General features: G+C 41.1%; 2 protein-coding genes across 3 annotated transcripts; both read right to left on the bottom strand.

Annotated features, from left to right (window-relative positions):
- Positions 1-10,566: 10,566 nt before the first annotated feature.
- Positions 10,567-14,940, bottom strand: tcf23 (transcription factor 23). 2 transcript variants are annotated; one of them, XM_005457938.3, is made up of 4 exons: positions 12,791-14,940; positions 11,963-12,118; positions 11,671-11,835; positions 10,567-11,115 (listed from the first exon to the last, which is right to left on the bottom strand). In XM_005457938.3, the coding sequence occupies exons 1-4, from the start codon at positions 12,959-12,961 to the stop codon at positions 10,987-10,989; spliced, it is 621 nt and encodes a 206-aa protein (XP_005457995.1). In that variant the 5' UTR covers positions 12,962-14,940; the 3' UTR covers positions 10,567-10,986. The 2 variants fall into 2 exon arrangements, with proteins under 2 accessions (XP_005457995.1, XP_003453075.1); XM_003453027.4 differs by having other exon boundaries at positions 11,963-12,115.
- Positions 14,941-15,287: 347 nt separating this feature from the next.
- On the bottom strand, positions 15,288-21,486 carry ephx1 (epoxide hydrolase 1, microsomal (xenobiotic)). The gene is made up of 9 exons (XM_003452994.5): positions 21,326-21,486; positions 19,910-20,104; positions 19,623-19,803; positions 19,332-19,550; positions 18,389-18,518; positions 17,976-18,190; positions 17,683-17,791; positions 17,154-17,276; positions 15,288-16,929 (listed from the first exon to the last, which is right to left on the bottom strand). The coding sequence occupies exons 2-9, from the start codon at positions 20,090-20,092 to the stop codon at positions 16,719-16,721; spliced, it is 1,371 nt and encodes a 456-aa protein (XP_003453042.1). The 5' UTR covers positions 20,093-20,104; positions 21,326-21,486; the 3' UTR covers positions 15,288-16,718.
- Between the last annotated feature and the right edge of the window lie 66 nt (positions 21,487-21,552).

Below are 21,552 nucleotides of genomic sequence, written 5' to 3'. Positions count from 1 at the left end.
GCATTTCCATGCTGGGGAAATAGGTTTTGCAGCTGTTTGAGCTAAGATTTTCAAGTTATTCACAAAATGAAAACCCATAATGTGTTTCAGGCGAGAACTCCATTCAAATGCATGTAACAGCCAGAAACGCACTGTCTCGCCGAAATAAAGCGATTTTCACCAAGTCCATAAAGACAGCTGTAACTTTTGATAGAAGACTCGGACACACATATTTCAGGCTTGGCCTTATAGAATTCAGCATTTCCATGCTGGGGAAACAGGTTTTGCAGCTGTTTGAGCTAAGATTTTCAAGTTATTCACAAAATGAAAACCCATAATGTGTTTCAGGCGAGAACTCCATTCAAATGCATGTAACAGCGAGAAACGCACTGTCTCGCCGAAATAAAGCGATTTTCACCAAGTCCATAAAGACAGCTGTAACTTTTGATAGAAGACTCGGACACACATATTTCAGGCTTGGCCTTATAGAATTCAGCATTTCCATCCTGGGGAAATAGGTTTTGCAGCTGTTTGAGCTAAGACTTTCAAGTTATTCACAAAATGAAAACCCATAATGTGTTTCAGGCGAGAACTCCATTCAAATGCATGTAACAGCCAGAAACGCACTGTCTCGCCGAAATAAAGCGATTTTCACCAAGTCCATAAAGACAGCTGTAACTTTTGATAGAAGACTCGGACACACATATTTCAGGCTTGGCCTTATAGAATTCAGCATTTCCATGCTGGGGAAATAGGTTTTGCAGCTGTTTGAGCTAAGATTTTCAAGTTATTCACAAAATGAAAACCCATAATGTGTTTCAGGCGAGAACTCCATTCAAATGCATGTAACAGCGAGAAACGCACTGTCTCGCTGAAATAAAGCGATTTTCACCAAGTCCATAAAGACAGCTGTAACTTTTGATAGAAGACTCGGACACACATATTTCAGGCTTGGCCTTATAGAATTCAGCATTTCCATGCTGGGGAAATGGGTTTTGCAGCTGTTTGAGCTAAGATTTTCAAGTTATTCACAAAATGAAAACCCATAATGTGTTTCAGGCGAGAACTCCATTCAAATGCATGTAACAGCGTCCCATCTGTTCTCTGATTGGATTGTTACATTTGTGATTGACATGACATTGACCAATCAGATGACAGGAAGAAAAATAGGGTCAAAATTCGTACTTGTGACTTGCAGGGTTTTTTTTGGCTAAGTCCACACACATATCTTTTTTACACATACAAATCTTTTTTACACACACACAAATCTTTTTTACACATACAAATCTTTTTTAGCACGCACAAATTCTTTTTACACATACAAATCTTTTTTACACACACACAAATTCTTTTTACACATACAAATCCTGATTTACAAGTACAAAACTGATTTACAAGTACAAAATATTTATGACCACATTTTGAGCCCATAGTACGTGTTTGAGAATTATACCACGGAGTCAGGTACTTCGGATTTGAGCCCTTAGTTTTCACAGGAGCTACAGTATCCAGAGTCGTATGTAGTGAGGAGGTAAAATTATTAACAAGATAATCGACCTCTGTTGGAGTAGCGTTCAGATAGCTGCTCTGCTCTATGTTGGTACAGGGCATTGAAGATGATAACAGTGGGTGGATTATATTCTTAAACTTAGTTACAGCACTTTCAGAAAGACATCTACTTTGATAAAGTCTACTCCCCACTGCTGTGTAATCAATTATTGTAAATGTAAATGTTATCAGGAAATGATCAGACAGCAGAGGGTTTTCAGGAAACACTGTTAAATGTTCAGTTTCTATGCCATATGTTAAAACAAGATCTAGAGTGTGATTAAAGTGGTGGGTGGGTTCTTTTACATTTTGAGAGAAGCCAATTGAGTCTGATAACAGATTAAATGCGATGCTGAGGCTGTCATTTTTAGCATCTACATCGATGTTAAAATAACCCACAATAATTATTTTATCTGAGCTGAGCACTAAATCAGATAAAAAGTCTGAGAAATCAGACAGAAACTCTGTGTAAGGCCCAGGTGGATGATAGATAATAACAAGTAAGACTGGTTTCTGAGTTTTACAGCTGGGTTGGACAAGGCTAAGCATCAGGCTTTCAAATGAATTAAAAGTCTGTCTTGGTCTTTCGTTAATTAATAGACTGGTGTGAAAAATTGCTGCCACACCGCCCCCTCGGCCTGTGCTTCGAGATTTCTGGTAGTTAGAATGACTCGGGGGTGTTGATTCATTTAAACTAACATACTCATCCTGCTGCAACCAGGTTTCTGTAAGGCAGAGTAAATCGATTTGTTGATCAATTATTAAGTCATGTACTAACAGAGACTTGGAGGAGAGAGACCTAATATTTAATAATCCACATTTCACTGTTTTACTCTTTGGTTCAGATGTGGATACTGTATTGTTCTTTCTTTGTGATTTTTTATGTTTAAGTTTTTTATTGCTGGTTTTTGGTTTGTTTTTTGTCTTTTTGGGAGCTGACACAGTCTCAATGGAGATGGGTTTTTGGGGGGTAGCAGGAGGAGAGAAGCTGCAGAGAGGCGTGTAAGACTGCAACTCTGTTTCCTGGTCCCAACTCTGGATAGTCATATTTTGGGGGATTTAATAAATTGGTCCATATTTCTAGAAATGAGAGCTGCTCCATCCAAAGTGGGATGGATGCCGTCCCTCCTAACAAGACCAGGTTTCCTCCAGAAGGTTTGCCAATTATCTATGAAGCCCACATCGTTTCTGGGACACCACTCAGACAGACAGCAATTTAAGGAGAACATGCGGCTAAACATGTCACTCCTGGTCTGATTGGGGAGGGGACCAGAGAAAACTACAGAGTCCGACATTGTTTTGGCAAAGTTACACACCGATTCAATTTTAATTTTAGTGACCTCCGATTGGCGTAACCGGGTGTCATTACTGCCGACGTGAATTATGATCTTACTGATGGCCGCCCCTCCCTGAGTCTGGTTCTGTCGGAGGTTTCTTCCTGTTAAAAGGGAGTTTTTCCTTCCCACTGTCGTCAAAGTGCTTGCTCAGGCCTGGTTAGTACTTGGGGTCATATGATTGTTGGGTTTTTCTCTGTATCGATTATTGTATGATATATACCATAATACTGCTTCACAATATAAAGCGCCTTGAGGTGACTGTTGTTGTGATCTGGGGCTATACAAATAAAATTGAATTGAATTGAAAAGTATCAGAGGGGTTGTTAATCAGTGTTAATGAAATGAAAAACAGGTGCACTAGAGGGGCAACAAGGACACAACCCCCAAAACAGGAAGTGTTTTACAGGTAGAGGACAGGTGGTTTTCACTAGTTTTGCATTTGGCTATGGTCAGTGTCACTACTGGCAGTATGAGGCGATACCTGAAACCTGCAAAGGATGCACAGGTAGTCAAGTTCATCCAGGATGTCTGTGTGGACCAAATGTGATGTGCCAGTTTTCAGCCATACCACCCTGAGCACGCCCCCATTTCATCTCATCTCAGAAGATGGACAACCGTACCCTCAAACACACAATAATAACATGGACTGAACCACCACTCACAACCACTAGCACTTTATATAGCCTCTGTAGAAACTATCCACATATCTCACTTATCTAACTGCACTACTGTATAGTTCTGTGTAAATAATCATTCTGTACATACAATAATTTTTAATCCTACAACTGTTTATAACTTGCATAGTTCACATTTCTGTATAACTGTATATCTCATATTTCTGTATAGTTTTTTTCATATTTATATCCTGTTCATAGCCTGTACATAGCTTGTACTCACTACAGCCTGTACATACTTATAGTTATAGAATATTCATAACATACTTCATACCGTGTACATTATAACATACCATAATAGACCCATTTCTGTAATATACTTACATATCTATATTATTGCTAATATATATTGTAATATATCTATATCATGGCTAAAGCACTTCTGGATGGATGCAAACTGCATTTCGTTGCCCTGTACCTGTGCATGTGCAATGACAATAAAGTTGAATTCTATTCTATTCTATTCTAAGCAGGGTCAGGCCTGGTTAGTACTTGAATGAGAGACCGCTTTGGAATAACAGGTGCTATAAGCTTATGGGTGGCTGTAGCGCAGGTCACCTACTAATTGGAAGGTTGGTGGTTTGACCCCTGTCTACTCCAGTCTGCAGGCATCCATTTACTCCAGAGATGGCAAATTCATGTTCTTTAATGGCCACAGGAACCACAAGAAGAGCCAGACACAATTTATATGACAAATGGCATGCTTTTATTTAATCAACAATGTATGTTCACACTGCCTGTTCACAAGCAGTTCAGTCCAGACACTATGCTACAAAAAGGTGTATTAACATTTATAACATTGGGAAATCTAAATGGGAAGAAGAATTAGGTATCACAACCACAGACATTCAAAAGGAAGTTTTGCAGAATATCCATAAATGCTCCTACAATGCAAGACACTGCTTGATTCAGTTTAAAGCTTTACATCGTCTACACTTTTCAAGAGAAAGAAGAGACCTTCAGGGTATATTTTATTTAACCTATCTGCCAGAAATCCTCCCTAACTGAAGATATGTTGCCACAGTTTTTTTTTTGTCCCAAGGTTACAAAATATTGAGTTGACATCTTTTATTCAGTGTCTCAAATTCTTTGCAAAGAAACTTATTCTCACTCACTGGAAGAAGAGAGATGCAACCCCTTTAAAGCTCTGGCTTAATGACCTTGCAAATATGCAAATACATTACATCTGGAACGAATACGAGATACTTTGTTTGTGTACTTTGTGACAGACTCTCCTCTTTCAGTAAATTTTGAGCACCTCTCTCTACATTTCTGCAGCTATAACCATGTTGTAGTTTTTTGGCTTCTTATTATGACAAACTAGTGGTTGTTGATCAATGGTCATGAGAATTTGCATAATCATGTTGAAGGAACTGACCTCGCAGCCCATTGTTCCTTCAGTGGCTGGTATCATTATTATTATGCAAATAAGATTGGGAAAACCTGCAGTTAGCTGAGACTGAAGAAGTCACTTGGATGAGTGTCGAAACATTTCTCCCACTGAAAACGCTACGTCCAGATGAACAGAATCGGCTTTTGGAGATCACCTCAGGATCGCTGTCACTGTTCAGAAGTGAGCTTTTCTGACTTACTGACGTGTCGGACATCTTTCACAAAAGTTTTCCAGCCTCTTCCAGACTACATAGACGTGGATCTTTCTCATCCGGCATTGACAGCTGAGGTAAACAGTGGACTGACAACCATCCACACATAGGGAAAAACTCTGTGGAAGTTAAAAGCACAGTTAAATATAAAATTAAAGAGAATGAAAGATGTCCTGTTAATTATTAAATCCGGGATTAATCCTACAAGTTTAGCTTGGTGATAATTCACTTATGCTCAGTTGTAAGTATAACTTTGAGTTGAGCATTATGTTATCTGAGACTGATCAAATGTGATGCAGGAGCAGACGCCGAAGCAAAAAAGAATAATAGGAGACCATCCCGCTTTTCTTTTACTACCACACCCCCCCAAATCTCCCTGTCTTATTATTTCCTGTCCATTTTTTCGCTCTCTTCTCCTGTCCTTTGTTCTCGTTCTGTATTTATCTTTTATCCCGTTCTCTCTGCTCTCACACTTTTCTCCTCTACCCTCCCTTCTACTCCATCATTTCTACTCCTCTCCACTCATCTTCTTCCTCCTCCTGCTCATTGTGATCTCCCTGGACTTCCATACAGTTCCAGCAGAGGTCCGGCCAAAGCAAAGGGGAGTGTGGCCTCAGAGCTTCATAAATCGAGCCTGTAATCAGCATGTACCGGCCATAATGAGCACAAGATAGTAAAAATATGTCTATTATCTCCCAGCATGAGGCAGTGAGGGGGCAGACACTTTGGATACACACTTTGTTGAAGCTCTTCCAATGGCATAAATAGCTGTCTTTAGATGGAAGCTTGGACAAACACACACACACACACACATACACATACACATAAAGAGTGTACTTTAAGGGCTCTCACTGGCCTGTACATGGAGTTGTTCCATCAAGTGTAGGCGTTCTGATGCACTGTATGTATTACTGTAAGTACACCTATGGTAAAACCAACATCAGAAGAGCTGGGATGCTATCTAAACTCATACATAATAAATGAACAGAATCCAATAAAATTATTTTAGCCCCGTCCATCCATACTTAAGAGAAAATATTGTAAAACCAAAAAATCTAATTATCAGTTTGACACTCATTCTGATATTGATAACAGCAACACATTTTAAAAATGGTCAGACAGAGATGGCAAAAAAATAAGATAGCAGTTGGAACATCTCACCTTTTTTTAAAATAATGTAGCAAACAATGTGTGGACTCCATCATCTACAGCACGTAGTTTAAAAAAGAATCAAATTACAGAGCCAATTTCCTGTACACACTGCAAAATGTCCAAAGTCAGGGATGAATGGACTGAAGAGATGTGGGGAAAACTGTCCTCTGGGCTAACCAGCCACACTCTGAATTCACCTTTGGAAATAATGGGCATGTCCTTTGGGCTAGAGGGGAGAGAGACCACCCAGCTCGTTACCAGGGCACAGTTCAAAGCCTATGGTTTTATGGGGGTTATTAATGCATATGGTTCTGGTAACTTTCTCATCTGTGAAGGCCTCAGTAATAATGAAATGCTGCCTTTTCAGGGAAGGCCTTGCTTATTTCTGAGGGATAATGCCAAATAGTCTTCTGCACATATTACAAAACTTTTTTTTACAAAACTACAGCAAGTTATTTCCTACATGTCCAAACATTTGTCCAAACTTGGTAAAAGAAAGGGTGGTAAACTGGTACATTTCCCCTTAACTTTTGTGAAGAACTTCTCTCAAGATATTTATGGACAGGCAAGCCTAGAACACAACGCCTCCATCCCGGTGGAGTAACAACAACTAGAACAGAATGCATTTAGGAAACGTTAGAAGTTATGAACCGGTCACCGCAGATGGCCGCCCCTCCCTGAGCCTGGTTCTGTCGGAGAATTCTTATTGTTAAAAGGGAGTTTTTCCTCCCCACTGTCACCAATGTGCTTGCTCGTAGGGAGTCAAGCGATTGTTGGGTTTTTCTCTCTATGTATTATTGTAGGGTCTACCTTACAGTGTAAAGTGCCTTGAGGCAACTGTTGTTGGCGCTGTATAAATAAAACTGAACTGAATTGAATGAAGCAGTGGTTAAGATATAAGTTCTGAAAAAGAGGACATTTAAGTGCAAGCACTGATATATGTTGTTGTGTCACTTTGGATGTGGTCAGTGGAAGTGAAAATCCTGAAAGTAGTTGAAGAAGTTCAGGTAGAAATAGAGATGGCACGATACCACTTTTTTATGTCCGATACCGATATCACAAATTTGAATATCTGCCGATACCGATATGAATCCGATATAGTGTGTTTTTTAATCAATAAAACGTTTTTTTAAATATCTTGCTGCATTTTGTATAAGTTCATACTCAAGTTTAAATAAACAATAACACTAAAGATATTCTGTTATACCTGTATGTAAAAAATACACTGCGCCCAAAATATTTCATAGTTCAGCAATACTGATCAATCTAATAAACTTAAACCTACTCCATCCTCCCTATTCTGGTATTTTAAAGAGTACTTAGCAGAAATATTAAGCAACCTAACTAATAGGGTTGCAAACTCCCAGCAAAAAAAAAATAGGGAACCACCCCCCACCCTCCACCTCATGATGCTTAATCGACGTAATCAACTTTAATTTGATGCAGTGTGGGAAAAAAAATGCACAGAAATAAATTATTTTTCAAGAATAATTAAATAGATTCAACATCTTTCTTCAACAGAATTGCAGACTGCACAGATGGTACTTTCCCAAAGGAAAAAGTACTATAGCTTACTAGGGTATATTAGACTTAACAGTTACTATATACAGTAATGGACTTCTATACATTTTACATCAGATTAAAACTTTGGCTAGATATTTTAAATGAGAATAAGAAAGAAAAGTATGTCTTTGTGCCCCCTTTTCCCTGTTCATGCCCTATCGGCCCCCCTGGCTAAACTTTGCTAGATCCGCCCCTGCACAGTTACCAGCCGTCAGCTACGTAGAAAAGGATCCTGGTGTAGAAAGTAATATTAAATAAATTCTAACAACATCTTATCAAGCTTAAACGTGCTGCTGCTGTTCAGCCGCTGGTTTCCTCTTTCTGGTGCAAAGTGGGCCAAAAACAAAGAAGAGAGATGGACTCGCGACAGAAAAGCCGATCAGCTGATCATTAAGCAGTTTCACGATGGAAGTAGCAGCAGGAAGGTGAGGGAGAGAGAGAGGCAGTCACTCCATATATCGGTTGTTAAGCTTAACATGGGAACGCTTTACAAACATTCAGAGATGAACTTACACACTTGCTTTACTTCTCTCTGGGATAACTTCCTCGGAAATGAAATGCTGGTTTGGTAGTGGCTACAAATACACACAGCCGCTCTATCACGTGAGCACACTGCTCCGACATGCTACGGTTATGAGCAGAGTTACGTTATGTCGCAAGTTTTGTGAGGTGCTTTTTTGATATTTAATGGATCGATTACATTTTTTATTTGATATCCGATTCAGTAATTTAGGTCAGTATCGGACCGATACCGATACGTAATATCGGATCGGTCCATCTCTAGGTAGAAATGACATTGTGGAGGTCTTGGTTCAACTCACTGGGTTGAGCCACAGGTTGTAAGGCTAATGCAGAGGCTCACTTGCTGTGTCTCTTCCCCCAGTCTTCCTTCGAGCTCATGCTCTTCTTTCTATTATCCTGCAGCAATAAAGGCTAAAAACTCTAGCCTTTATTTATTTTTTACAAAAAAATTAAATAAACTACATCATGCATCAAACAAGTTAACAGTGGGTTTAAAAAAAAAAAACATATAAAATTGGACTTTTGACATTTTCAGCGCTGTGGTCCATGTCCTTCAAGAAGAAAAGGAAGTGTTGATGTCGGTTGATAGAAAAACTTTCCTACAACAGCATGAGCGTGTCATTATTCACTGTTTCCAGATTAACTTAAATAAAACATTTCAAGGGTTTGAGTTTGTTTTTTGATTTTTTTGCACACTCACAGACTCACGTTGTTGTTACTTTACCAAATAGTCCAGCTTGCCCCTCTGTAACCTCTGCTGTAGTAGTCAGAATGCGGCAGCTCCAAATTAGTCATCGCTACACATGGGAAATCGAGGAGAACCCCTCCCCCCCCCAACCCCAGACAGATTTATAGAAGTAGCCTTGAACGTAGGGCTGTTGCTTGTGGAGCTGAGCCCATTTTGTTCAAGGGGGAGACGCTTCCAGTTAGTCTTGTCTCCCATCTGTACTACACCCGACAAACATATCCACGTGACTTACTGGTTCAGGTTCTTATTTTTAAAACAACATCGTAATCATTCAGCACAAATATGAGAGTCAGTGAAATATGACTTGAGTGGGAAAAAAGTGGGGAGCGTTTTTATCTCAAAGCGTTGTTCAATCACAGCACACTAATGTCAGGGGAGGTTGCTTTTTAAAGGAGGACGTCTTTAGAGATCATACAATTGGGTTTTAGTCAGAAATGAAGTTATTATAATTGCACACAGAGTGTGCTGAATCTCCAGAGTAAAAGATCCAAAACATCCATAAACAACTCTGAAATTTCACCTTCTTTTTTCTTTTAGCTGCTTTTGTTTTGGGGGGTTTGGTGGTTCAAGGCAAACAGATAAAAGTGTGATATACAACATCTGCTTCTCTCTTACCAAACGTCTTTTTTAACTGTATGATGACCCCAGTGCACTGGTCACTGCTTACAACAGACTGGAATGATTTAGTTTGAAGTAAGTCCAGCTGTGCATGAACCTGGACAGATCACCAGTTGCTAAAGTCTCCAAATAGGAGCTTCCCAGAAACAACTTATTTATATTTGAAACTGTAATTGGTAGTTGTCACATTTCCTCACATTTCATGAACAGAGGACTGTTGGATTTGTCTTTGCAGTATTGTACAAAGTGTCGGTCAGACTGTGGGTGGGCCTCACTGGTGGGGCAGGTGGATAGAGGTGGGGAGAAATAAAAGTGAATTCATGTGATTTTTGTAGCAAAAACAGATAATAAATAGAACTTTATTTCACTTAAATTCAACCTGGATCCTTTTCCATCATTATCGATTACTGCAGTCTAAAAAACTCTTAAAACTTAAAAGTTGAGGGATGGAAGGTCGGTGAACAAGCTGCTGGTGGGGGTCTGGTGGCACTCTGGACATTTTCAGTGATGTTCACTTTACTGCTCAGTAACTCTACAGGCTCAAAAACAGCACAGAGCTATTCTGGAGTCATTTCTGATAATTACAATCTCTGTGTTTTTATGTTACAAGGAGATCATTTGGGGTAGGTCGAGCATGGATGGGATGAGTTGTATAGGACTCTACACATTAATGAACCTGTGTGAGCCGTTAGGTTACATTCTGTGGCACCGCTGTAATGAACACTCAGTGATCAGACAGATGCTGTGTTCCCACAACAATCCCTCCCTCACTGCTCATCCTTTTCATTCCCCCCCACATACTCATTCAAATAATAAAGTAGGAAAACCTCACAAACTTATACTTTATTTAAAAAAAAAGGAAAAAGCAAACAGGTGACTCTTCCTTACAGGGAAAATATGATTTTTTTCCACAAACACATTTTATTTTCTGTTTAAGACACATGACCACAAATTTAATTTAAAAGAAAGAAATCCAACACCAGAAAGTAAAAACTTAGCTGCAGGTTCATTAAAGTTCATTTAACTTCCACATTTAGATTAAAAAAAGTAATTTGACAAAAACATCTTTGTTTAAATGTAACATAAAAATGTCTGCCTTGTTCATCTTTAAGCACACGTCAGCAGCGGTGCACCACATCCTTTGAAATTTGCCCATCTCTGCACATGAGTGTCTTTTGATGTCTCCTTTGCTACAGATAGCTGGTTACGATTAAAGATATAAAACAGCGTAAAACAGGCTTTCACTCATCGTCTCCTTCTAAGGTAGGACTCAGTGGGTGTGTCCTGTCCTGTCCAGGTGGAGTCATCTGACTGGCTGACAGCAGCTCTCCCACACTCCCACAGTAGAGCAGAGAACGCATGGGCCATTTCTGAGAAGAAACACAGATTAAGTCTGTGATCAGACGTCCAGCGTGACTCTGGATAAATGTAAGAACAGCTACACATTCTGCAAAATGCGTTTGAACCAGCTCATTACACTCAACGTGTGAACAAGCCACACTTGTTCAGTCTAACTGAGACCAACGTTAACATTTAACATGCTAACTGATGCCTGGAGATTCTGAGGTATAGCTCTTACTTCATGGCACTGTGTTAACAAACACCTGAATTTTCCAGACCAGTAAACTGCCAAAACATCTGCTTTTACACAGGTGCACTCACACTAATGATGCTCTGTCAATCAAGTCCATCGAGTGTCAGCACCCCTTTAGTTCACATGCAAGCGCTAAAGGTGCATCTAGGAACTGCAGAGAATCCTGTGAAAACCTTTTTTACTTGACTGTAGCTAAAGGTATTTTGCGTAGGCACAATGAACAGATTATTGACTAGTGATGGCCAATTATCAAGTAGTATTTCAAGTTGTATAATATATGTAAGACAATAATGAGCATAGCATGGAAGGCAGTGAGCCGTCACTTCCTAACCTTAACAGGATGCAAGTATCCACCCGGCCTTGAGGGCAGCGTGTGCTCAGTTAGCGTCCCTCCTTGGTCTAGGGTCTCTGTCAGGTGAGCTATGTAGTTAGTAGCCAGAACCAGAACATCCAACTTGGAGAGCTTGGTGTCAGGTGGGACTGAAGGTAGAGCTGCCTGCAAAGAAGGGAGAAGCAGCTGTAACGGCCTCTTTTTCAGCCGTCACCAAAGATGGGCGTACAGCAGAACTACTGAGAGTGCAGTGTAACGTAACAGCTCTGAGGCAAGTGTGTGTGTTTTGTACCTGCAGAGTGTGAAAGGCCTGCCGCAGGTTGCGTACTCTGCTCCTCTCTCGGGCTGCGTTTTCCGGGGAGTGCTGAGCCCTCAGCGCCCTGTTCAGGACTGCGGACCCACAACCAGAACCGGGGTTTGACCTGGACCCGCACACTGATTGTACCTGCTGCAAAGAGCATGCCGAGAACCTGACATTTCTGCAAACTGATTATCAAATATTACGAAAAGAAATAAAAGCGTTTCGATTTTGTGACTGCATTATTGGTGCTTTCAGGTAGTAGAGAAAATAAAGAGAATATTCATGAAGCTGCTCTGACAGTGTACGAAACACTGCTGCTCTCTCTTTAAGTTCTGCATTAATGGAAAAGAAAACAGGTCAACCTGCAGGACAGACCCAAGCAGTCTGCTCACAAACATTTCATCAGCACACATCCACACATGATCGCTGCCGCTCGCATGTAAGTCAACAAGGTGACACAGCAACTACTTTGTTTGTTCTCCAAGCGCCCTTCTATAATAATCTGGGTTTCTCAACGTTTCGATGTCACTATGGTTAATACAAACTGATTGAACCAGACCTCGGAAGATAGAAGATCCTCCACACACTGTATGAGTCTGTGCCACAGCTGAGAAAATTACTGACTATATTTGGCTACTTTAAATAAACACAAATATTTTAGATGTTCTCATGAAATTCTTCATATCATGTAAGAAAGGTTTTGCAGTCTCCCACCAGCTGCTGGAATCAATCACTGCATTGCATAATTTGTCTGCAAAATCAGGGTCATGTTTGAGTTTGAGAATAGGAAAAAAACCTGGAGCATTATTTCAAACTCACCCACTTCTTGGACTCCCGACTGCTGCGTACGCTGCTCAGCTTGTGTCCGTGCGGGGAGGCTGGGCTCTGGGACGAAAGAGGCTGCCGGCTCTGCGGCTCGGCTGCGCAGCCAGAAACCAGCCGGTGGTTTTCTGCAACCGACATGAGACCTTCCAGAGGATTCGCTGCCATGAGCGCCGCCAAAGTGCTGCAGTAGATTCCCTTCAAGTCTCGAGAAATTAAATTACAGTCAGTGTGTTTTCATTGGACGGATGAAGCTTTATTTTCCAGTACTGGAGATTGCTGTGAGAGATACTTTCTTTTCCTAGGTACTTTGCTGGACCCAAAAGAGAACAGAATCTGAGGTCATCCCTTCATCTAGTGTGAGCACATTTTTGAAGTCAAATCTTGATATGAGATGTGACTAGTTGAGTGAAGAACAGCAGAAATGCTCATCTGATCTCATGAAGCCATTTATGAGATGATTTCCTGCTGCGGGCAGCTCCAAGCTCCTCTGGAGAGTTCATGAGACTTCTGTGGGACCCCCGTTCCACCCAGACCCTTAAACAATGGCTGCTTCTCTGCACATCACCGTCCACCCAGAGACATCCTCCCAAGTCTGACCGTCTCTGTCTCTATCCCTCTCTCTCTGGCTTTCTGTGAATCTCTGCTCGTTTCCTTATCGGGTGAGGTAATGCGGGGAACTTCATGTGGTCCTTATCTCAGCCGCACGGTCATCCTGATCCTCCCCCTGGCTGCTTGGTTGCCAAGAGTTGCAGGCAGGCAGTCAGGCCTGGGGGAGTATTGCTCTGGGAGGGTGTCCTGAGCCAGGGCACTGTGGGGGCCTTGGGAACCTCAAAGCTGTGCTAACAGCTGGACCGCAGTGGAAACAGAATTCTGGGGCAGCGCGACATTGGATGTTACCGAGCAGTGAGAAATACATTTTGGACAGTCTGAAGACATTTATGGCCTTGGAGCACTTTTGACTTGAACAGTCATGAATCTGATTTTGTGGCAAGCTAATGCTGTACATCACACCAGCAAGTGTTTAGGATTAGCAAGCTAGTCAGAGCTGTCAAATCCAAAATCTTGGGCAACCCTAGCAGTGAGGCTCAGCTTCCTGTTCCATGTATGAAACGGAGAACTGAGCCTGAAATCAAAATCTGCCTCAAAGGTTTTATTCTCACAGAGAAGCACGTGACACGCAGCAAAGGTCACCCAAGCAGGTTAGCAAGAACAGACACAGCAGGCATGTGGAGCATTTTAGCCCTTATCTGGATTACTGAAACTCAGAACCGGATAAGCTTTTTAATAACGCAAAGCTGGACAAGCACATCCGCATAATTCACTTATTAGATCCCACAAACACAAAAGACTGTTTAGGAAAGCGGATTACATAAGAATTACTTAATCTGATCAGAGTTTACATTAAAAATCGATGTGATGGGAATGAAAAGTTTCTTTCTGCTGAAACTCACTCAAGCTGGTGAATACAGGCCTCAAACAAACACACTATAACTACGATAAAACGTTTTAATACAAAGAAATATACCGGACACACAAACTCATGCAAAGAGTCTGGAGGAACACCGTTTGGCAGGACAGAAAGATTAAAATATTTTCTGCAGAGGTCAGAGTGACTTATGAATAAAAAATTCCACTAGAGCCAAAGACATTTGGACTTGGGTTGCTTACTGAAGAACACAATTATAATTACAACAAACAATGAAGCTCAGCTTTAGCCAAAAAGCACAGATTTGGAATAAAACAAAAAAACAATCTAGGCTACTTGTATTCCATTGTTGACAACTAAATATATAATTTAGTCTTATATCTAGAGTCATACCTTTTGAGTTTGTTTGCAAAATTTCAAATATTTGATCCCAGGTTGCAGTTTTCAGGCTTCACATCTTAACCAAAGACCGCCACGAATAACAGCTTTTCAAAGGCACTCCAACTTGTAACAAAGTAATAAAATCTTATGCACAATTACAATAAAGTTAATTTTGGACAAAGTGGTAATGTAACAACACTCCCATTAGCTACCATTTCAAATCACAACTTGAATTATCACACGTCTAGACTGTGTAGACATGTGGGACATTTTAAACATCGTCTGAATTACAGAATCCAACTGCAAAATGAGTGGGAACCAGTTTGGATCTGTGGCTTTCTTACATTTCTACACAGAAGAAACGTCAGAAACGTGCAAACACACAGTAAAGTTTACACATACTTCTCAAAACGAGTCTTTAGCAGCGGAGCTGTGTCAGAGTGTCAAAAACTGAAACTGAAATACAGAGATTTAAAGAAGCGTCAGTTTTATTGGGTTTAAAATGGAGCCAGAGGTCAGTCTGGTGATTTTGGAAAGGCAATATACACAAAATTGCAGCTTACAGTTCTGAATTTGAAATCTTTAATGACTTTTAAAGGCAACAGCAGATACACAAGTAAACTCTTAAAGAGACATCATCAGCTCTGATTGTGATTTAACTTGTTTTGCAGCACTGTCACTGTATTGTTAGGCCTCGAATGAGGAATTTCTAGTCATGATAGTAAAATATATATTTTAAATTAACTTGCACCAACATCAAGGCGGGGTAAACTGCAGCCAATCAAAAGCTAACTGACACAAGATGTAAATCTGATGCACGTTACAGACCCTGGCAAGTAACTCCAAGGCAGTAAAGGATCATCTGCATAAGAAGTTGTGGAATGTTTCAACAGACGTCTGACTTCAAAGCTTTTCAACTTCCAAGTTAGTTTTAAATTACTCTGAAAAAAAAAATTAAAACATAACCTGAAGCTTTAAGGCAATCAAATGTTATTATTGTTGTGGCTTAAGTGGAGAGGTTTCATGCTATCAGTCAGAGGAATGCCTGGCACCTTGTTTATGCTGTCAACACAATCCCGCCATGTGCCCCCTAACCTCCCATCTGCAGCTGCTTAGAAACTGTTCTCACAACTACGAGGCTGAGAGATGCTGTAAGGAAGTTAGAAACTAGTGAACGGACCCCTGGATTCATGGAGCGGGAACTTCCAGAAAGGTTGTGTTTTTTAAAATAGACTGAACATAAAAGATGGAGTCCAGACGCTTTTCTTTCCAAGCTCCTTAGACTACGATGACCTGGACGACTGAGAACCTTCACAGACATAAAAGATGGATCCAACCACTGTGACATCACCCACTACTTTGTAGCTATTTTAAACCTTGACTTCAACCTCGTAACTATTGCCATCTTGATGTTTTGAAACCAGACATCATGGGGGAGGGTAAATCTGACTGAGAAACTGAGAGACTGCACAATCATAACTGCAGCTGTGCGACTTTACCTTGTTTTGTTACCTACTTTACTCCAAGTAGATCAAAAAGAATGCAAAGATGGTATCATTTTATATTTAACAAGACATGAAACCATCAGTTGACATCAAAAGCCCATCAGTAAAGTTTTTACTGAGGGCTCAGATCAAGTGAGGAGCTGTGCGGTTGTTCCATAGACTACTATACAAACAGGATCATTTCTCTAATCAGATTTGCCAACCCCTGCTGGCCTTTAGCAAGAATGCTGGTTTAAGCTCCAGTTTTCACCAGAGACTACGTCCAACTTTTACATAAATTTCATAAAAATAAACTGCAAGTTTAAGAATGAAAGGTGTAGCCTCAAATTCTAAACAGTAGATTGAAAACAAGCTGTAATTTTTATATTTTCATAGTAACCCAACCTCTCAACAGACTTTCAATTACAGTCACCACTCTTTATTTCACCATTAACACTGCATATGACTTTATCATAGTGCCACTTAGAGAGCTATGATATCTTACAGAATCCACTGCAGATAAGAAATACAAAGCTTACTTCATCTAGAATCAGAGTCTATGTCCACTTACTGCTCAGAACTTTGTCCCAGGTGATGTCTGTTCATATATCTGTATTTGTTAGTCCACCCTCTACTCTTTCACCTTCCCTTCCACAATCTTTGTGAACTTCTGGATGTCCTCTGCCATCAGCTGGGGCTCTTCCATAGCAGCAAAATGACCACCGCGGTCCATGGGAGTAAAGGTCACAAGTTTACGGTATTTCTGTTTGACCCACAGCTTGGGCGTGTGCATCAACTCGTTGGGGAAACAGGCGAAGCCCGTGGGGACAAAGACTGGTATCCTGGGAGGAGAAGGTGACAGTTGTGAATCAGCATTACATTTTATTAAACAAGTCATTCTGAATATTTCAAAATTAGGTTTTTAAATGACAAAGCTGGGTGGCACAGAGCTGTTGAAGACTGTTAACAACAAACACCTTTCAACTAATAAGATGTTGCTGATGTGCTTTATGGGAATTTGGTATTAATAACAGCTATGAGAGAATGAGCATTTGTTCTCACTCACTTTGCATGTGGAGCATCAAGACCTTGGCCAAAGTTTTCCTTGTAGAACCTCATGGAGGAGATAATGCAGCCAGAGGTCCAATAGATCATGATGTTTGTCAGCAGGTCATCCAGAGAGAACTTCCTGTAATACATGTTATAAGACTACTGATGACTGAAAAACTAAGGAAACAAGCCTATTTCAGAATAGACAACACTGCTAATACACATGCTACTACTCAAATTCACAACTTCTTATCACCTTCGATTCAGTTTTATTCATACAGCACCAAATCACAACACCAGTCGCCTCAAGGTGCTTTATTTTGTAAGGTAGACCCTACAATAATACATAGAGAGAAAAACCCAACAATCAGATGACCCCCTATGAGCAAGCACTTTGGCAACACTGGGAAGGAAAAGCTCCCTTTTAACAGGAAGAAAACTCCAGCACAACCAGGCTCAGTGAGGGGCAGCCATCTGTTCCCACTGGTTGGGGTGGGGTTCCACTAATATTAGTGGGACATATTCTAATATTCTGTTGTATTCACCGTGTGAGTCCTCCATCGTCCAGGTTCCTGAAATCATGGCTCGTCCACGTAGAGAACTTCTCCAGAATGTAGGCAGCTAGACCCACTGGAGAGTCATTCAGCCCTCGACCTCAAGGAAAGTAAGAAAGTAAAATATAATTCAATGTGCACAAAATATTTTTAGGAATCTTGAGCAAATAGAATAATTTGAAGGGAGATTACAATTATATTAAATACAGGGAAAGGCAACCAAGGTCCCCAGTCAGACTTGACCTGGGTTATGCTGCTTGAAACCATGTTCTCCAAGTTCTTACCCACAGTGTCAGGCTTGGTGGCCTGGATGTGCATGTAGCCAGTCTCTTTAATGGATTCTACCACCAGTTTCTCCATGCAGGGAAATAATCGCTGAATATCAAAGTCAGTGAAGCCAAACAACTTAGGGAAGTGCCGGCCAAGCATCATGGACAAAGCCATGGACAGCCCTGGCTTGGAGGGCGGGGCAAAGTTCAAATGCAAGCCTTTGACAGTTCTGGGGGTGAAGAAAAAAAACTGCTTACAAAAAAGATGTCCAGAAATACAAAAATGTTTGCATGCCTCACAGAGGTCTACTGTTCTTTGAACAAGTATACTACAGAAAAATATCGACATGCTCAGAATTTGGTGTAATATTTCTAAATAAGACGTCATTTATACCCAGTACATTTGGTGCAGTTCTTGTGTCACATACTTGGGTTCCAGCTGAGCCATGTTGGTGGTGACCAGCCAGCCCCAGTCTCCACCGTGAGCGTAGTACTGCTGGAAACCCAGACGCTTCATCAGTTTGTGGAAGATACGAGCCGCACAGACCGAATTAAAACCTGTTTACATGGAGACAGAGTTAGAAAACGCAGCATCCTTGCGTTTCCTACACACTGACTTTACTAACAGTAAATTCCAACATTTATTTTAGTGCTGCTAACCACTGACCATCCTATGTTTTCTCTACCAGCTGGCTTACTGACCAGGTCTCTCTGATCTAATTGTGATAACTTATATAAATCAGCTGCTTCTCCAGAGAGGATCTCATCCTTACAGTCAGACCAACTGCAACTTTATCATCTTAACATCTGGAGCTCAGCTGTGAGCTAAAGGGCAACTCCAATTTAGCTCTGCAAGAAGTTCATGTGGCGCTACACTAAACCTGCCGAGTACTGCTGCCACCATCTGCAGTCCAACCACTACAGTTGAGAGACACAGTTGAGAAGCAGCTAATCATGTTGCTCATTTATAAAAAGTGGATGTGTGCACATATGAAAAAGTGCCTGATTTCTGATTTTTTCTCTGTGCGACCTCTCCAGGGTAATGGTAGCTGGGATAGGAAGATGAGGAAGGTCCCCTTCTTTCTTACTTAGCTTATTAGGGTCAACCTGGATTTACGCTGTTTTGTGTATTTAATATCCTTTGTACACTTTGTGACTGCTTAGGATTAGGGTTTACTAATCACCAAAAAACTACACTGCACCCAACTTTTATTAACAAGTTGGGTGCAGCGTAGTTTTTTTTATTTCCCCTTTAGCAATTATGGTTATTTTAAAGTCTTTGACCATGATAAAAGAGTCTAGTGATACTGTGACAAGCCTTACAGTGATGATGGGATAATCTAGCCAAAGTAAAGAAATCCCCAGGCTCACCTTTCTTATTTGGTGCTTCAGAGAAGCCATACCCTGGAATGGAGGGACACACCACCTCAAACACAAGGTCGTGTGGGTTTGACGGGTCTGTGAGCAAAGGGATCAATCCATAGAACTCATAGAAGGAGCCAGGCCAGCCATGGACCATAATCAGTGGAACAGCACTCGTCCCTTCTGGCACCTTTTTGGGTTTCACATGCAGGTAATGGATATCAATGCCTGGACAGATTTTTAACAGGTTAGAGACAACCAATAGCATTCTTCTTCATGAACGTGCCAGCTGAGCCTCACCCTCAATCTTGGTTTTGAAGTGAGGGTACAGGTTGAGCTTGTCGACCTGCTTCCTCCAGTCAAACTCATTTCTCCAGTAAGAGACCACCTTCTGCAGGTACTGCGAGTTGAAGCCATAATTAAACTGGCTGTCTTCCAGCGAGGGAAAAGGACGAGTCAGATCAATCCTCCTGTAGAGGTCCTGACAGGAAATAAGAGAAGATGTACAAGTCTATGTGTGTGAGGTGGAATTTCTCAGCAGTAAATGCACCATCTATCCTGTGGGACCAAATGAGAGGGAAACTAACCTCCAGCTCTTGATCGCTGGTGGTTACCCTGAAGGAGCGGATGGTGTCATCCTCCCCAGCATCACAGGGTGCTCCAGAACCCCACCAGCCATCCTCTGTTGTTAGGACTTGATTCTTACTCCTCTGAACCAGGAAGTAGATCAGTCCACCAATCACCAGAGCAAGTAGGACCTCTGTGAACATGATGAGACGAGTCTGCAAGAATGAATGACAGACAGGACAGAGGAAAAAAAATGAAACAACATCTACACCCAGAGATCATAAGGTACACAGGGGCCATGAATCTGTCATCTATAGACTGTGCTATGCTGTGCCTGTGTTTTGTCACTTTCTCCAAAAATAGATAAATTTTAAAAAAAGAACAAGTTTGCATCCATCCACGATAAAAATGTGATCGATTTACTTCTGCACAATCCCCTTACTCTTATTTTGAAGGTTCAGTCACTGCTGAATTAGTGAATTCTGAACTTTGGTTAATAAGGATTACCTGCACCAAGGCTGATCCCATTATTTAAAACTTTGGCCACGTTCATTTATACTCTAACAGAATACACCACTGTGCCACTCCTTGGATCCTTATATTTTTCAAGGAAAATGGAAATGGGTGCGTTGATTTATTCTTGTGTAAATTAGCATCCCTCAGCCTTTTCTCCCCTTTTCCTTTCCTTAAGAATGGCTGCATGACAGCCGCCCTTCTAATGAGACCAGTTCTGATGAGGATAGCAGTCCTCCATAGATCGGACAGACTTTAACTTGAGTCAGTTGTCATGGCCACGAGTTTAGGGGAAAAAACGTCGAGCACACAAAGTGTCAGTGTCGTGTTGTATGCTTGTGTTTTGGAGTTAATAGAATTAGACAGCAAGACCGAGCAACGCCTCAGTCACAGAGCAGTATGACAAAGCTGTTCACGATCGTGCACGCGCACACTCACACAGTGTATTAATCCACGATAACCGAGCAGCGAACCGGACACATCAGAGGCAGCTAACACGGGGTCAGACTGCAATCCACCGGTGGAAAAGTCTGGACTGACACCGTGTTTGCGTGTGCATTTATTCAAAGAGGATACACTGTATAAAGTTCGGCGCCCCGGTGGCTGTTAGCCCCTTTAGTCAAATAAAATAGGTCTGTTTTCTCGAACAATCTGTCCAAAAATGCCACAGTGTGGTCAAGCTACGAACACAGATGACTATTAATAATATTTATTTTTTTTAAAAAATAGATAAACAAAAAAAAAAAAGATAGGACTTGTTTATATATGATATTGATATTTTTCTCACAGGTATTATCATAAAGCTATAAGTCACTAACAAAAACTGACGACGACACAGTGGGAGCTTTCCTACGCACTATTTATGTCAAAGTTAATCACATCGAGCTCTTTCCCGGAGCTATGCGAGGTGGCCGTAAACGCACCTTTCAGATTGTTTCAGCAGTCAGAAAAGTAACACAGCTCTTCGCAGTTTTATTATTAAAGGTCCGGTCCAGAAGGCTGCTTGCTGCTGGCGGCGCTTTTCTGCTCCACTGTGAAACCAGCGTTTCCTTCCCGCCCCTGGAACAGGCAAGAACTGACTTTTGTCCTGGAAACCAAATGCATGTGGGGATATCAGAAAGGGATCATGGGGGTTGTAGTATTTTATGAA

The sequence above is a fragment of the Oreochromis niloticus genome, linkage group LG15, assembly GCF_001858045.2.
Source record: "Oreochromis niloticus isolate F11D_XX linkage group LG15, O_niloticus_UMD_NMBU, whole genome shotgun sequence".
In the NCBI taxonomy this organism is placed as follows: Eukaryota; Metazoa; Chordata; class Actinopteri; order Cichliformes; family Cichlidae; genus Oreochromis; species Oreochromis niloticus.
Note: the sequence above shows the minus strand (reverse complement) of the source record. Positions and strands in the feature narration are given on the sequence as shown.

Bases quoted from the DNA above. Each gene is read 5' to 3' on its own strand.
- tcf23 (XM_005457938.3), bottom strand. From the start codon at position 12,961: ATGGCAGCGAATCCTCTGGAAGGTCTCATGTCGGTTGCAGAAAACCAC. The intron at 12,119-12,790 runs GTGAGTTTGAAA...TGCTCTTTGCAG, and splicing joins GTCGGGAGTCCAAGAAGTGG to CAGGTACAATCAGTGTGCGG. The intron at 11,836-11,962 runs GTACAAAACACA...CCTTCTTTGCAG, and splicing joins AGGCCTTTCACACTCTGCAG to GCAGCTCTACCTTCAGTCCC.
- ephx1 (XM_003452994.5), bottom strand. From the start codon at position 20,092: ATGTTCACAGAGGTCCTACTTGCTCTGGTGATTGGTGGACTGATCTAC. The intron at 17,277-17,682 runs GTGAATACAACA...CATGTATTACAG, and splicing joins GACGATGGAGGACTCACACG to GAAGTTCTCTCTGGATGACC. The intron at 16,930-17,153 runs GTGAGTGAGAAC...TTCTCCTCCCAG, and splicing joins CTTGATGCTCCACATGCAAA to GATACCAGTCTTTGTCCCCA.